Source organism: Megalops cyprinoides, chromosome 18 (assembly GCF_013368585.1).
Source record: "Megalops cyprinoides isolate fMegCyp1 chromosome 18, fMegCyp1.pri, whole genome shotgun sequence".
NCBI lineage: Eukaryota > Metazoa > Chordata > Actinopteri > Elopiformes > Megalopidae > Megalops > Megalops cyprinoides.
Window position 1 is genome coordinate 1,160,124 of NC_050600.1, and position 17,109 is coordinate 1,177,232.

General features: G+C 46.1%; 2 protein-coding genes and 3 non-coding genes across 5 annotated transcripts; 1 reads left to right on the forward strand and 4 right to left on the reverse strand.

Moving 5' to 3' along the window:
• Positions 1-210: 210 nt before the first annotated feature.
• Positions 211-4,973, forward strand: LOC118793519 (zinc finger protein 548-like). The gene is made up of 4 exons (XM_036551739.1): positions 211-767; positions 2,195-2,349; positions 2,928-3,015; positions 3,679-4,973. Exons 1-4 carry the CDS (start codon positions 455-457, stop codon positions 4,971-4,973), a joined length of 1,851 nt encoding a protein of 616 aa, XP_036407632.1. The 5' UTR covers positions 211-454.
• Positions 4,974-6,882: 1,909 nt separating this feature from the next.
• On the reverse strand, positions 6,883-9,646 carry LOC118793521. Its single transcript, XM_036551740.1, has 2 exons — positions 8,959-9,646; positions 6,883-7,975 (listed from the first exon to the last, which is right to left on the reverse strand). The coding sequence occupies exons 1-2, from the start codon at positions 9,438-9,440 to the stop codon at positions 6,883-6,885; spliced, it is 1,575 nt and encodes a 524-aa protein (XP_036407633.1). The 5' UTR covers positions 9,441-9,646.
• Positions 9,647-15,106: 5,460 nt separating this feature from the next.
• On the reverse strand, positions 15,107-15,246 carry LOC118793746. The gene has a single exon (XR_005005684.1). It is a non-coding gene; the product is annotated as a U4 spliceosomal RNA (small nuclear RNA).
• A 566-nt stretch (positions 15,247-15,812) lies between these two features.
• Positions 15,813-15,952, reverse strand: LOC118793739. The gene has a single exon (XR_005005677.1). It is a non-coding gene; the product is annotated as a U4 spliceosomal RNA (small nuclear RNA).
• Positions 15,953-16,518: 566 nt separating this feature from the next.
• Positions 16,519-16,658, reverse strand: LOC118793759. Its single transcript, XR_005005696.1, has one exon. It is a non-coding gene; the product is annotated as a U4 spliceosomal RNA (small nuclear RNA).
• Positions 16,659-17,109: the final 451 nt, after the last annotated feature.

Here is a 17,109-nt window from a genome sequence, read left to right on the forward strand (position 1 = left end):
GTAATTGTGGGCAAGACCAAAAAAAAAGTCTCAAATCTTTCACTGTTTTAGAAACAAAAGTTAATCAAGAAACATTTCCGTAGCTAGGTAACATTTAGACAAAGAAATAAATGAGTTCATTACCGACAAACAGATATTAAAATGAACAGAAATAGTGTCCACTAGCAACACAGTTTGAGAAAACCATCTGTTGAGGACTGGAGTGGGAGGTAACGTGCAAAGCGCGTTTGCAGCAATATTCGCGTTAATACGGTACCGTAAGTAGACAAGCCAAGCTTTAGGGCGCGCTAGCTGGCTGTAGCCGCTGTCTGCGTCTTGTGCGCCAATGTGCGTCTTGTTGTCGGTACAGAACCTTCTGCCAATGGAATACATGCATAAAAATATTATACAGCATTGTGTGAACGTTTGAGCTCTAGATTTAGACGCCGGTGATACGTACAGAAACAAGAGCAGTATGTCTTGTTTTGTGATGTCGTTTCAGACACAACTCGCCTCCGTCATGGAGATCTTGGTGAAAGCGGCTATTGGCGAGGTAACCAAAATCGTGGAGGGCAGCTTCGCTGACTTACAGGCTGAAATCGAGGAGCGGAAGAAGGAAAACGAGTCCCTGAAACTGAAGATGTTGGTGAAGGAGACGGAATGGAGAACGGAACGCGCATACGGAGCGAAGAGCGCAGGCAGTCACGGCAGCAGTGCGAGCCGCCGCTCCGTGGGAGTGCAGGTATACGGGGGCGACAAACAAGGAAACGCCAGAACCACTGGCGGCGGTAAGTCACTTTTGTGACCAAAAGCAGGAGACAAATCGCACATTGGCGAAATTGTTAACTTACATCAATGATGGCGGTAGTTAATAAAGACACCTGGGATTGCAGATTCAACCAGCCCTTTAGCCAGTAAGCTCTGGCAGACTACCTTGCAAAATAAGCACCATTTATGTTCAGAATTGTACACAGCCCTTACGAATAAATGTACATTTTTGATCGAATCGTGTCATGAATGTCTCCAGCATAATTGACTTGATGATTACAGTAACAGTGGTGTTTGTGGTAAAAGTATTTGTCGAGATTTTTGAGAAGGATAGAGCTGTGATTAATTCAATGTAATTGACATTAACGGTCATATTTTTGTTATGCTCTGTATGTTGTATTATGCTGTATTATATAAAATTGTAATTTGTCCACAGATATGTGATGACATTTTACCTTGTCCTAGTCTCTAATTCAATTGCGTATGGTTATGCTCATTATTACAATCATCACCAGCATCAAAGTAAGTATTTTAAACAAAAGTAATATCTTACTTGTCATTGGTCTAAGGATGGACTTCTATACATAATCAAACTGACCTTCAGTATCTGCTGTGTGGATCAGTCAACACCAGTTTAAACCTTTGCATTCAGCCAGGCTTTCAGATCACAGATCTGTGCAGGAGTTAATGTTATGGCAAGCCTATTGTAGTGCGACACACTGTACGTTGCATACTTATTTGTTGCGGTATATTCACTTCGAACTTGGAATGGAAATCTACACAAATCCACTAAACCTGTGTTGCACGCATCTGCAGTTCACCTTTGGCAAAGCTAACATGGACACGTAACATTACAATCATATCAAATATTATTTTACTGCTGAAGCCCAAAACGGTTATTTTAGACTGCACCCTCTGTCCCTCACAGAAACAGTGGGCATGTACATCATACGCACGTCACATTATAAAACCTAACTTTAGGTCTTTGGGCAGTGGATTGAATGACTAGTCAGAAGACTGGACACTGTACCTTAGGGTTGTGGGTTGAATCCCAGGAAGGGCACTGTAGCACTTCCTTAATCAGTTTGATGAAATTCCAGACAGGGTCCTTGTGCAGTTCATTCATGCTGGGTAAAGGTGATATAAAAGACACTGTTAATGTGATGAATAAAATTTTCCTCATAGGTAAAAAAAATATCACAAAGTGAAAAAGTTCCATGAGAAATTATTGTGCAGGAGCATATTTAACAATTTTTGAAATATCACAATTATCTAAAGGTATAGAGGTCATTCACCAAAAAAAAAACTTTGACATGGGCATAACGGCTCATCCCAAACTTTTGGAGCCGCTCAGGATAATGGATAAATTCTCTGTCATCTTTGGGGAAGAGCCTGAAGAATCCAGCACAATCCTGTTTCAGTGTTCAGTTCCCTTTCCTTCCTTCAGCAGACACAGATCTGGGTGAGGAGAAGTTCTTCAGCACAGACTGGAGCTGCAGTGTGTGGAAACCCAAACACTCAAGTGGCATAGCTGACCCTGGGCTGTGTGAAACCTTCACTGTGGACAGAGCAGAGGTGGAGTGTATCGTCATTAAAGAGGAGGTGCGTGAGCCTGAAGCTGTCTGCAGAATAACATGCAGGACAGCAGCATTTCTGATCCAGGGGTCCCTCTACGTCCTCTGAAAATTCCTCTGTTATCGGTAAAAAAAAACCTGTTATCAGTATTTTAAAAGAATGGATGGATAGGTGCTTGTGGTAGGTATTTCAATAAACACAACTGCAGTTTTTCCAGATCATTTCTGTCACCAGCATGCAGTGGACTGGGAAGTCAGGAGAAGAATAAAGAACGCTTATACTACATAACTGGCTGACTGCTGTAAAAGGTGTCCCTTTGTTTATGCTCTGTACCGGTGGAGATAGTTAGAAACGCCGGCGGAGACAGTTAGAAACGCCGGCGGGGACGGTTAGAAACGCCGGCGGAGACGGTTAGACACACCGGCGGAGACGGTTAGAAACGCCGGCGGAGACAGTTAGAAACTTCCACACTGGTAAAAAACGGGAAAACACGCACCAAGCAGAGCCTGTGAAGTGATATTCGCTGTCAGTGCTGCTTAGATCTGCTAACACAGATGAAGCCGGCGTGCAGTGCCTCAGTGCTGGTCTCGTCTTGGTTGTTGCAGTGCGCAGACCTGGAGGTGGCGGAGCGTCCTGTGGAGCGTGACTGCGCCGTGCAGCAGCAGCAGGAAGCACAGCGGCTCTCTGGGAAAAGTAGGTCTGGACTTGGAGGAAGTGCCCGTTTCCACTCCTCTCCTTCACAGGAGTCTGCCCCGCTGGGTCAGGAGGCATCGTCTGCAGGGACACTTTTTGCTGTACTACACTAACACTGTGATAAAGCTGGTTAAGTACCTCTCACATAAAAGGTTTAAAAAAATGAAGATAAATTAAAAAAAAATCTTCCATTATTATAGATAAATGTGAGGATTCAACAGATGAACTGGCACTAATAAAAGATATAGTGGTTACAACAAGTAAATCAAAAACTAGAAACAGTTTAAAGCAAGAATTGCAATATTAGCACAAGCCTCATAGTTCTGCTCTTGGTTGTAGGTGTGGCTAATTAACTAGTGACCCCCCCACCTATTGCCTGCGTACACTCACATTCTCATACAGACACACAGTCAGAGGCGAAACCGATGACAAAAGCATCAGCTCGAAACACAGTGCCCTAAACAATCACAGTAATATTCTTACGCCTATTCATTTAAAAAAATGAGACAATGTGAGGTCACTGCTGTCGTAATGAGCGTTTTTTTAACTCATTTTTACACAATTTAAGAGAATTCTTACAAAAGGATGCTTCTAGTTATCAGTCCGTGCAGCTGAGCTTGTTTGGAGGTTTGTGATTTGCAGAAGTCTCGTCTTGCCCCACAGGGGGCGCTGTGGAGGCGTGTGCGCTTCCTGCTGCTGTGGAGGGCTCTCCCGTTCAGCAGCGGTGCTGTAAGGACCACTGGGGCCCCAGTCTGAGGCAGAACCCGCAGCTCTCCCCTGCGGCCAGGGACAGTCGGCCTGCGGGGGGCGCCGGCGGGCCGGACGCCGGCACGGGCGAGGACAGCGCGCAGGCGTTCGGCGCTCTGGGGCCCTGCGGCGTCGGCGAGGGCCTGGGCGAGCTCGACTTCATCATGACGCCGGAGCAGGCGGGCAGCTGGGACGGCGAGCTGGAGCGCGTCCCGGTCCCGGAGAACGAGGGGGGGGCGGGGGGGGCCTGCGGCGCCGAGCTGCAGGGCCCGCGGCTCCACCACAGCTCCCCGAAACACAAGCCCACTGGGGACAAGCTGCACTGGGCCTGCGCTGGGGGAGCGTACCCGGGCGCCGACAGCGGTACAGCACAGCAGGCTGCGTTCAGCGAGGACAGCGTGGCTCCACAGTGGCCCGAGCAGTACGGAGAGGACTTCCAAAGGGCCGAGGAGGTGCAAGAACACAGGCTCAACCTGACGTTCGCCATGGAGATGAAAAGGAGTCCAAAGTTCGACAGCCTGAAGTTTCAACAGCCAGGGCCACAACAGGCCTCCTCCAGCCTGTACCTCTCACCAGCGGCGAGCGAGAGCTCGGCATCGGGAGGAGGTTCTCAAGGTCTCAATCAATGCGGAGTGTGTGGAAAGACCTTCAGCACACAGTGGACCCTCAAGACACACCAGCGCATTCACACCGGAGAGAGACCATACATCTGCATGGTGTGTGGGAGGGCTTTTCAAAATCTGGACAACCTAAAAACCCATCAGCTGGTTCACACCGGGGAAAGACCCTTTGGCTGTCCTTTGTGTGGGAAGAGGTTCAGCCTCTTGAGAAATCTGAAAACGCACCAGAGAACGCACACAGGAGAGAAACCGTACAAATGCTCCGAGTGCGGGAGAACATTCGGTCATCTGCAAAGCCTGGAAACCCATCAGCGTATTCACACTGGAGAAAAACCATACTCCTGTACTCACTGTGGAAAGAATTTCAGTATTGCGCAAAATCTAAAAACGCACATGCGGATCCACACTGGAGAGAAACCCTACTGCTGCACCCAGTGTGGGAAGTGCTTCAGTCAGTTAGGGAATCTAAGAACCCACCAGCGCACCCACACTGGAGAGAGACCGTACTGCTGCAATCAATGTGGCAAGAGCTTCAGTCTCTTACAAAACCTGAAAACACACCAGAGAATTCACAGTGGGAACAGAGCATAGTTAAAAACTCAGTGTGGAAACTGCAGATTATGTTTGTGTTCATGGTGTAAAAAGCTGAAGTACCATTTTCTCCATTATATTTATTTGAAATTTTTTCCTAAATCCTCCAAAGTTTTAGCTTTAACAGCAATTATGTTGGAACAAGAAATGGTAACTAACTCTTTCCTAAATGGATCCTGAAAAATATGTTATGTTGCTAAACGTTTCAATAAATTGTAAGGGATAATTTCAATTAAGTTGTAATTGATCTGATTTCCTAAACCAGCATTTCTCAAACCTCTCCTGGCGGCCCACTGTCCTGCATATCTTCTATCTATCCTTGCTGCTTGATTAAATTAGGTGTGCTCAGCTAATCAAAAGTGACACTGATGAGTTCAGTCAGGTAGGTAGAGCAAAGATGGGCAGAAGATATGCAGGACAGTGGGCCACCAGGAGTAGGATTGAGAAACACTGTCCTAAACAGAATCCAAGATCAGTTATTAGCTCAATTGTTTAGGGTAGGTGTGAACCACACACTTCAGTAGTAAATCAGCATTCTTATCGGTCACTTTCTCTGGTTACTGTGTGATTAAGAGGATACAACAGATGACCAACAACTTTCCAATGAATACAGCTTTAATCCAAATGACTACACTATATTTCCAATGAATACAGCTTTAATCCAAATTACTACACTATATTTCCAATGAATATAGCTTTAATCCAAATTACTACACTATATATTAAAAATGCAGCCAAACACAATACAGTCTAACAGGGACACAGCCAACAGCTGTTTCCATTAGGCAGTGAAGTGAAATTTATCTCGGAGAGTTAAAAAACAGTTAAAATCCATCAAACAGGAAAATCCACCAGGTCAGGTATGGCCATTCACATTACTGTCAGATAAGTGGATTCACATTTTAGTGAATCCTATAGGTTGTGGTTGCTTTGGATAAGAGCATCAGCAAAATGACAAAAATGTAACTATAATGATGACTAAAATTAATTATGTTCGAGAATGATGGATGTTGTTAAGCAGTGAAGCTACCGGGTAGAGTCTGCATGAATTTTAGCTGTTTCCATTATTCTTGATGTTAAAAAACATCTAAGGTTTGCCGGCTTTCATTTTTAAGTGATATGAATTCATACTAATGGAAACATAGCTTCAGGATGTAAACACACCTCACAGATGTGAGTGATTAAACGCACCTCACAGATGTGACAGTGATTAAACGCACCTCACAGATGTGATTAAACACCTCACAGATGTGACAGTGATGCTTGAATGTGGCTATGCATTTTATACAGAATCTCCAGTCATCAGAGCCTGATTTCCACTTCGTTTCAAAGTGACAGATGTGAATAAACAGCTGAACATAGTTCTTCCAAAGGCATAAATATATATGGGCTTGAGTGCTGTATGTCAGTACTTCTCACTGTGTAGCCATCACAGCATATTGTCAGTAAAATATTTTCATTTCAATGCCTGACTGATAATACATAAAGCATCACTCTCAATATTTCAAAGATATTCTTTTTTTTGTTTGATTTTCCAAGCATTATTTTTCAATAGACTTTTTTCAATTGTTTTTGAGATATCTATATATTAATTTGCAAGAAGGACTGACTGGAACCTGAATGGGCAAAAATAAAATATGAATGAAATATGTTTTTGGATGGGCCACGCCTTCTACCTTCCTACCCGTTCTGTAACCATAAACAAGGTGACCCCTTTAACAGCACTCCCTGTGATCAAACCAACATTTATCGCCTAACAGCTTTGAACAGAGCATCCAACAAACAAATCACACGTAAGAGAAAAGTACCACACATCCAACAGCAAATTATCCTGAGCACAAAAGCAACGCGAGCCCTCTAGATCTCCATCCCTGCCGTTCTCCAGAGGAAGGGTCGTCCTGGAAACCACCTACCTCCTGCGCGTGAGGTCAGCCAGCCCCGCCCTGCCCCGCAGGAGGTAGAGCAGCGGGTTGGAGCCGGCGCTGAGGACGGCGGACAGCAGCGCGATGGGCGGGGCCCACTCGGGCACGCGGCAGGAAGGGCAGGCGTACATCACCGCATTCAGCACGTTGAAGGGCAGGCGGGACAGGAAGTAGAGCGTGAAGAGGAGTATGGTGAAGCAGGCCACCCTCCTCTGCCGACGGTAGAAGAGCGAACTGGCCGGGGAGGGGGCGAGGGGGGGCAGGGGGGCGGGGCCGGCCTGGTGGTGCGACAGGCAGTGCTGTCTGATGGAGCGGAAGGTTAGGAAGTACAGCAGGGAGACGGCCAGCAGGGGGAGCCCCACGCTGCCCAGGAAGATGACGTAGGTGAGGTACCCCAGAGACAGCACGTTCTGGTAGACGCACGGCACCAGGCACTGGCTGGGGGGGCCGGAGCACATCCTGGGGGGGTGGGGGAGTGGGGGGAACCGGAAGAGGGTTGGAGGGCTCTCCGAATTGCTATCCTGCTTGTGAAAATGATCCTCAGAGTTTCTCTGCATTCGCATGCGGTGGTAAGGGTCGTTAACGGCCTTAAAGTGAAACGGAGCATCCAGCACAGGTCCGTCAGGAGTCCTTTGCTTGCGGTGAGAGAGGTAACCAGCCGAAGCAGAGCTGCCCAGGCTGCTGGGGTTAGCATGAGGTGGAACAGGGTGGTTATACGTAGGAACGGGTTTGTGAGGGTTAAAGGTGAGACCAGAGGATGGGTAGAGCTCTGTGGGTTTGGCCTCATCCCGTCTGCCCGGCTTGGTGTCCCTAAACGCCAGAGTGTAGGCGGATGTGCTGGAATCAGACGCTGCTGCGAGGGGAGGGTCAGGGCTACGGCTGTGGTTGATGTAGTCACTGCGGGTGGGGTGGACGTCCCCTTGCACTGTGCTGCTATTACTCTGGAGCTGACCAACGGGGCCCTGCAGGTTAGTGTAATTGTTGAACCCCAGGTAAGGCAAGCAGCTAATGGCTACACCCACCATCCAGCATAGGAAGAGGTGGAGAAGGGTGGATGTGCGGGTTAGTTTGTATCTGTTCCTGAGAGAGAGAGAGAGGGAGAGAGGGGGAGAGAGAGGGAGAGAGAGAGAGAGAGAGAGAGAGGGAGAGAGGGGGAGAGAGAGGGAGAGAGAGAGAGAGAGGGAGAGGGAGAGGGAGAGAGGGGGAGGGAGAGAGAGAGAGAGAGAGAGAGAGAGAGAGAGAGAGAGAGAGAGAGAGAGAGAGAGAGAGGGAGAGAGAGAGAGAGAGGGGGAGAGGGGGAGAGGGGGAGAGAGGGGGAGAGGGGGAGAGAGAGAGGGAGAGAGAGAGAGGGATAAAGAGACAGAGTGAGTTTTAGAGTGAGTTGGAGTGAGAGAGAGAGAAAGAGTGTGATGAGTTTGACTCCAACATACACATAAACAGAAGGGGCTCACCATACACACACAACATTACAGCATTTCTAAAGCTGATCTGATTAATGACAAACATTCATGGTACACTGACAGGACACTGATGTTGATTCTCTAACAGCTGTACATGTATCCTAAAGTCCAAATTCCTTAAAGTACCTGATTACTCATCAAAATACTGTCCATACTAACCTTACAGACGTCAGGTGTGTCTGTTGCAGACCTGTTCACTTGAAATTAAACAAACATCATTGTGGAACCGTAAGGGCATGAGTAAAACATTGTAATGCAAAAAAACAAAATCAAAGCCGAGCTTCACAAAACGCTGACTTCACAGCCGAGGTCCCACTATTTGAAAAACTTATCTCAATCAATACCTTTAAAATAAATAAATTGCCACCATTTTGGTATATTTATATATTATATTTATATATATGTTAATATATATTTTTTATATTTTAAATGTCTGCCATCTATTTCTGGACTGATTATTTGTCCAGATATATTACATCCCTTTTTGTATGGGGTGGCTAATAGGTCATTCCATTCAAAACTGTTCTGCTCCTGACTCTTCCCCTGTGGATACAGGTATTTCTCTGGCAGTGAACACCTGTCACACACCTGGCAGAGGCTCACCTGTGGGGCTGTGTGAGGAGGATCCACCTGTAGTAGGCCATGAGGACGTGGTGGAGGGAGGAGACGAGCGCGGAGCCCAGGACGGCACAGCTCAGCAGCAGGCAGGGGTAGAATGGCAGGGGCACCTGGAAATCGGACAGGAGGAGAGCGGGCACCCCGGAGACGCACACCGCCACGTCGGCCAGCCCCATGGACAGCAGCACCCGTGTGGTCACGGCCGAAATGTGCCCCGTGCCCCCCCTCCTCAGCAGCCAGAGGACGGACAGGTTGAAAGCCCCCAGCAGGGAGAGCAGGGCCAGCGAGAAGGGCAGCGTCAGGCTCACGAACACGTCGCCTGTCTGGTAGGTGTAGAGCGTGGCGGAGCTGCGGTGCTGAGGGAAGAGGCCGAGGCGGGGGAGCCCCTGACCCGCCCGCACCCCGACGTCCCCCCAGGCCAAAAAAAGGGGTGAGGGTTTCTCCCTCTCTCCTGTCCCCCTCTCCATCACCAGCAGACCGTGTGCCGCCTCAGGCGGAGTAACGTCTGAGGCCCACAGTGGCGGCAGGGGAGCCAGCTGTACTATCAGCAAACTGCCTCTCAGTCTCTCACTCCATGCTTAGCTTTAACACACTCCAGCACAATACAGCACAGAGATCCATAATACACCCTCCCCAAGGCACCGGACAGTTCACACCGACGAGGAGGAGGAGGAAGAGGGTGATGCCGAAGATAACAGGAAAATACAAAGAACACACAGCAGTCGCTGATGCAGTACAAGGCACATACAAAGAGGCAGTCCGATACACAGAGCTACTGACAGACCTAATAACAACCCTCTTTGAAGGTAAGGGTTACCTTTGAAGGTAAATGCATATCATGTGAAGAACCGTACTCTTCCTCCTTTCCTACCTCTCTCTCCTTCCTCCTTGATCACTTCTACTCTCCCCACTCACACCCACCCCCCTTCCCTGTGTATTTATACTCTTGTTTGAACAGAGATAACACACTGAATATTTGAAGGTATTAATACTCAAAGGCCATGAATTCTAAAAACACAGCATAAAATTAGGATTGGACAAATACTAAACAGTTGTAAAATGTATGAATATTTTTAAATGTTTGAATATAATTTTGAAGCATATGCACATCTTACATTTACCATTACCTTTTTTTTTACATTTCATTTTAACACTCACATCTGTTCTTTTTTCCATTGTAGATTTTCATGGCTTGTGTTCACTCAGCCACCTGGCAACCATTGTATCCCGATGCATGTGTTCAGAGGCCAGGGATTTGTTTTTACCCTTATGGTTACCTGCCAACATAGCTTCCACATCAGTGCACCTCAATAGAGGTTCACTTCTTATCAGATCTGATAATCGCCATGGTGCCATCTGTGGGGGGGCCCCTAGCACATCATACACCTTTTAAAGAAATGAAGAACACCCTCAGAGAGGAGTGAAAAGCAGGGACTCTGGTTGGAAACTAATATTTCCCAAGATGATGGAATCTGCATACTAAGTAACAACCCCTATGCTGAAATTTAAAGCTATAAAATAATCCAAAGTGATTACATCTTGTTTGCAGACATTGCGGTTTGGGGTCCTCCATTCTCATTAATCTGTAGAGCCCTATTAGTGTACCAGAGAAACCATCACTCTTTGGGAAATTTAGATACATACTTCTATGTCTCAGTAAAAATCTCCCCCTACTCCTACTTGTATGTCTTTGAAGGGAAGACATTTCCCTTCAAGTAAAAAAATATGGCATGGTTTACATTCAGCAATAAAGCTGAAATAAAAAAAACCAGAATCCCTTGCTGTCTCACACTATTAGAAGAACTATCAGTGATGGCTTTATTTTTTTTCTGGCCATTTCATTACCAGACTTCCCTTCGTAGCTTTGTGTGGTGGAAGCGTGGCACCACATAAAGTTTTTCCTCTGCTGAAACTCCTCTCTGATTGGCTGCACATCAATTGAAAAAATTTTGTTTTACTCCAGAGAAAAAATAACAAACCCTTGAGTGTGGAGTCAAGTGTACTTCTAGATACACCTTCCACAACACAAGACAGACATCTGGAATCATGTCTGAAGTTACCTTAAAATACGGATGCAGTTTCTTGAATGTTTTTGGAACCACAATAGAGAGGGTAGTCATATGAGGTCTGTAAATACCTTTAAAATTGAAGCATTGTCTGACACAGAATCAAAAGTGGTCACAGTACAGTTTTATAACAAAGCTGTTCAAGACACTGAAGTTTGGCTACTGTATTTGCTCTTGTGAAATCAAATGTGAAAAGAGTGACTACTGATGATGGGGTCTGGACAGGGGCCAGGCAGTGGTTAGTAAAGCTACATGCTGACCCCACCTCAATTGGAGGGGCAAGGCACATCCCTAGCACCATTACACTGGGAAACAACAGGGGATTTATATTTTACAATAGGATGCCCAAGCGATGCAGGAAATGCGGAAATAGCTCCGACTCTTCTTATGAAGTCGGATTGGATGTAGAGAACTCAGCTCAGCTGAACTCAGAACTCAGCTGACCACTCTGATCTAGAAGACAAGGCAAATCGAAACAGAGTGGCAGATTCACAAAAGGAAAAGAAAAGAAAAACCCTCTCTAATAGTAAGACCTGCAAAAGATGCACAAAAAAGTTTCACAGATATACTCATGCAACTTTACAATCCGATGTGTCTGATGACCCTGAACACAATACCCAGAGACTTCTCAAACACAAATCAAATCTAAACCACAGCCACACCCCAAGCCGCCCCACCTTTCAAAAACTCTTGTTAGTTACTAAACCTAAAACAACAACAGCAGTGTATGCCTTCCTTCAAACCCGCCAGGAAGCAGGAGAGGAGATGTGACAACACCTGAGCAGCCATCCTATTGGGAAGGGGAGCCGTCAAGTATTGGAGCTCATTTCAAGTGGGTTCAATTAGTGGATTTAGCACCACCTAGGGGTTGACCTTTGAAATGGATCATCACCCAATTACACTTTTTCCCCATTTAGACAGGTAGCAAAATAATCAGTAAGGCACCTTTTAAATTCCTCCATCATCATCATCATCATCTCTTGTAACAAATTCTCAGGTTGGACAACCACCTGTGCAACTGGATCCTGGACTTTCTAACAGAGGCGGTAAGAACAGGCAGCCTCACATCCTCCACTCTCACCCTCAGTACAGGGGCTCCACAGGGCTGTTTGCTCAGCCCCCTGCTATACTCCCTGTTTACACACAGCTGTCTGGCGAGGCACAGCACCAACATCATTGAACTCTCTTCCCTACCTCAGCCGTCTGCTCCAACACAGAACTGAACTTTGACCCCCCCATACTGAAGTCTCCACCCATTTCTAATCCCACCATTAATCATGCACAAACTCACACAGATCTGCAGGCACTTTATGTACATAACAGTCTACATCAGCTGCTACAATCTGTTGCACTATGAACCACTCTGCACTTTCTTACACCATCCTGTGGAATTTATATATCTATATTTTTAAAACCGACTATGTGCCTTGATGCCCTTGTTGTAAATATTTGTACCTTGTTTCTGTCACAAATGTCACATTTTTATTTATGTCTGTGTTATTGAGCCATTTGTGTTTATTGTATATCTGTGAAAATTCTTGTTCTTGTCTCTCAGTGTCACTATGTTACGTCTAACTGTTGTATTGTTACCGTGGGCCTGAGAGAAACGCAATTTCAATCCCCTGTATGACCTGTGCATATTGGAGAATTGACAATAAAGTTGACTTTGATCATCGTGAAGTTTGCTGATGACACCACTATCTCATCTCCGATGATGACGAGACAGCCTACAGAGAGAAGGTCAGAGACCTGGCTGCGAGGTGCTGCAACAACAACCTCTCTCTAAATGTCAACAAAACAAAGGAGATGATAGTGGACTATAGGAAGGTGCATAGGGGAGGGCACACCCCCTTACACATCAATGGAGCAGAGGTGGAGAGAGTCTCCAGCTTCAAATTCCTCGGAGTACACATCCCCAATGACTTCACCTGGTCCCGCCTCACAGACGCAGTAGTGAGGGCAGCTCGTCAACGCCTGTACTTCCTGCGGAAGCTCAAGAAGTTTGGCAGGGCCTCGGGCATCCTCACCAACTTCTACCGATGCACCATAGAGAGCGTTCTGTGTGGCATCAGGAACCTGCAGAGCGGCGAGATCAGCAGAGCTCATCACCGGCACCAAACTCCCAGCCCTACCTGTGTCATACCGTCACTAGTCTTGAATGTTTTTTTCGCTCGTGTTGTATTGTACGTCACTTGTAAGTTGCTTTGGATAAAAGCGTCTCCCAAATGAATTACACTGAAATTGAAATTTTTTAATGTTACATGTTAGCAGGGCCTATCTCAAGAATTTCAATGCTGAATCACCCTGTGTGATCTGTGCAAATGACATATAAGACTTCGACAAACCTGCCTGTATTTCTGGTGAATCACACCACCTTCAGCAAATTCTGAAAACTCCAGCATGTGTGAGGCCTTTCTTCCATAAACGCCTGCATGTACATCTTAGGGACAAGCTGGCATGTTCTTAAAATGGCTGCTTCCATCCAGCTTCGACCTTCTTTCATTTTAAAGGTGTTGTCCAGCAGAGGCAGGGTGTGTAAGGTGTGCTTTCCCATTTAGCACACCCTGCAGAAAATGAAAGCAGACAGGTTTAGGTCACCTCGAACTAGCCGCTATTCACTTACCTCGCATCTCCTTTTCCTGCTCGTTTCAATTCCCCTTATTCCCTCCTCCAGTTCTTTCTCCCTCTGTACCTTTAGCTCATTAAAGTGAAGTCAATTTCTTTTTCAGCTCCAACCGCAATCCAAGATGTTCAATAGCTAAAATATGATCACAGATTTCAACACTTCCGCAGGTATAACGGTACACACAGCAATTTTCTCTGGTAGACAGCAAAGACCTTGAACTTAAATAGGAAAACCCTTCCGTTAAGGCAAAACACGCTGTTAAGACAACACATACAAAAATGGCTACCGCAAACGCCTACCGCGACCTGCCTTGCGGGAAAATATCGAAACGTTGTTCAGTTCAACTCAAACACGCCAGATCCTCACAATTGACAGTACCTGTTTCGCATCCACATTGCGCGGCCCTGAACAATCCTCGGACGAGCAGCGCGCAGGTACGGCGCACGGAGGAGGACACTCTTCCGAAGACGTGTTTGTAACACAAAGTTCTGGCATATTCTTTCGGAGCGAATCCGTCTTATCGCAGATGCGGTCGGTGTTGGTCGTACGTGCTAAAGAGTGTGGGTTCAGAGAGAAACATAACAGGTGAGGAAGTTACACAGACACCAGGGGAAAAAGGCACAAAGGTCCTGGAAACAGGCTGGAAAAGAGTTAATTAAAGTGACTGCCGGGGCCAGCCAGCTGGAGGCCGGCGAAACGCGACTCAGAGAAATCAAACCAACAATACAATTATAACAAATACAACGCGAGAAAACGCGCCACTGCCTCCAAACACGAACTAAACAATGATTAGCTTCTGCAACGAAAAAACATGACTTGAAAAAGGAATAAACTAAGAAGAAACACGCAAGCAGTGATGGCGGGACGGTTTCTGCCGCCACCGAAATTTAAATCATCTCAGGTGAGCGCTTCCACGTGCACGTGGCCCTGACGTCACACTACGCGCAGAACTTCCCAGAGAAGGTCAAAATTGGACATTTGACTTGAAGGAATGGATTCCTGTGGTTTTTCCTGATATGAAGATATCTATAAGTACATATGTATGCACTCTAAAGAGTAAATGTACTCGTTACTTTGTCATTCCACAAGGCAAGGTAAGGTAACGAGAAAGCCTTTCCTTACTAAAGCTGAGCGTCGCCCCCAAGTGGTGAAAGCATGGAACATTCCATGACTACGTGCGCGCTGACTTGGGTTCCAGTCCCAATTCTGCAAACATGGCTCTACCAATGAGGCAGGACTTTCACCACAAATTCTCTGCCAAAGTCAAGTCTTTTCCAGTGGTTCCACAAGTCTTTCCTGCTATGCGGAAGTCGCATCTACAAGTTCACGTGACAACGCTTTCAAAAGCGTGCTTACAATTTTCTTTTTCATTGGAGCAAGAACAGAGCGAAACATTTTCAGTCAGTACACAGCTTTTTCTTTTCTTCAACTCAAAAGTTAGTCTCGTACGAGACTATCAAAAATTGCCAAAGCTGACTGTATTTCAAGTCGCTTTGACGGGAATTGGGTTAAGTTTTCAACCAGCAATAATCGCGCCTCGGCTAAACCTCATAGGCTACGATACTGCCACTGCGCAAAGATGAAGAAGGGAAGTCTGCGGATGAAAAGGCCAGCCTGTAGCAGCAACATTTCTGAAACGGTAGACTTTGTGTGGCTATTTGAAATGACATTGCATGATTTGCGCTTGTGCTATCACTCAAATAGCCAAGTGTGTCTTTTATCCAGGAGGCATATTTTACCTAATTGCAAAGGTCTAGTGACCTGTTTGTTTACTTTGGAAAATGTGGAAACCAAAGGCATCATGGGTAACGAGAAAGCCTTTCCTTACTAAAGCTGAGCGTTGCCCCCAAGTGGTGAAAGCATGGAACATTCCATGAGTATGTGCGCGCTGACTTGGGTTCAAGTCCCAATTCTGCAAACATGGCTCTACCAATGAGGCAGGACTTTCACCACAAATTCTCTGCCAAAGTCAAGTCTTTTCCAGTGGTTCCACAAGTCTTTCCTGCTATGCGGAAGTCGCATCTACAAGTTCACGTGACAACGCTTTCAAAAGCGTGCTTACAATTTTCTTTTTCATTGGAGCAAGAACACAGCGAAACATTTTCAGTCAGTACACAGCTTTTTCTTTTCTTCAACTTCAAAGTTAGTCTCTTACGAGACTATCAAAAATTGCCAAAGCTGACTGTATTTCAAGTCGCTTTGGCGGGAATTGGGTTAAGTTTTCAACCAGCAATAATCGCGCCTCGGCTAAACCTCATAGGCTACGATACTGCCACTGCGCAAAGATGAAGAAGGGAAGTCTGCGGATGAAAAGGCCAGCCTGTAGCAGCAACATTTCTGAAACGGTAGACTTTGTGTGGCTATTTGAAATGACATTGCATGATTTGCGCTTGTGCTATCACTCAAATAGCCAAGTGTGTCTTTTGTCCAGGAGGCATATTTTACCTAATTGCAAAGGTCTAGTGACCTGTTTTTTTACTTTGGAAAATGAGGAAACCAAAGGCATCATGGGTAACGAGAAAGCCTTTCCTTACTAAAGCTGAGCGTCGCCCCCAAGTGGTGAAAGCATGGAACATTCCATGACTACGTGCGCGCTGACTTGGGTTCCAGTCCCAATTCTGCAAACATGGCTCTACCAATGAGGCAGGACTTTCACCACAAATTCTCTGCCAAAGTCAAGTCTTTTCCAGTGGTTCCACAAGTCTTTCCTGCTATGCGGAAGTCGCATCTACAAGTTCACGTGACAACGCTTTCAAAAGCGTGCTTACAATTTTCTTTTTCATTGGAGCAAGAACACAGTGAAACATTTTCAGTCAGTACACAGCTTTTTCTTTTCTTCAACTCAAAAGTTAGTCTCGTACAAGACTATCAAAAATTGCCAAAGCTGACTGTATTTCAAGTCGCTTTGACGGGAATTGGGTTAAGTTTTCAACCAGCAATAATCGCGCCTCGGCTAAACCTCAAAAGCTACGATACTGCCACTGCGCAAAGATGAAGAAGGGAAGTCTGCGGATGAAAAGGCCAGCCTGTAGCAGCAACATTTCTGAAACGGTAGACTTTGTGTGGCTATTTGAAATGACATTGCATGATTTGCGCTTGTGCTATCACTCAAATAGCCAAGTGTGTCTTTTGTCCAGGAGGCATATTTTACCTAATTGCAAAGGTCTAGTGACCTGTTTTTTTACTTTGGAAAATGAGGAAACCAAAGGCATCATGGGTAACGAGAAAGCCTTTCCTTAGTAAAGCTGAGCGTCGCCCCCAAGTGGTGAAAGCATGGAACATTCCATGACTACGTGCGCGCTGACTTGGGTTCCAGTCCCAATTCTGCAAACATGGCTCTACCAATGAGGCAGGACTTTCACCACAAATTCTCTGCCAAAGTCAAGTCTTTTCCAGTGGTTCCACAAGTCTTTCCTGCTATGCGGAAGTCGCATCTACAAGTTC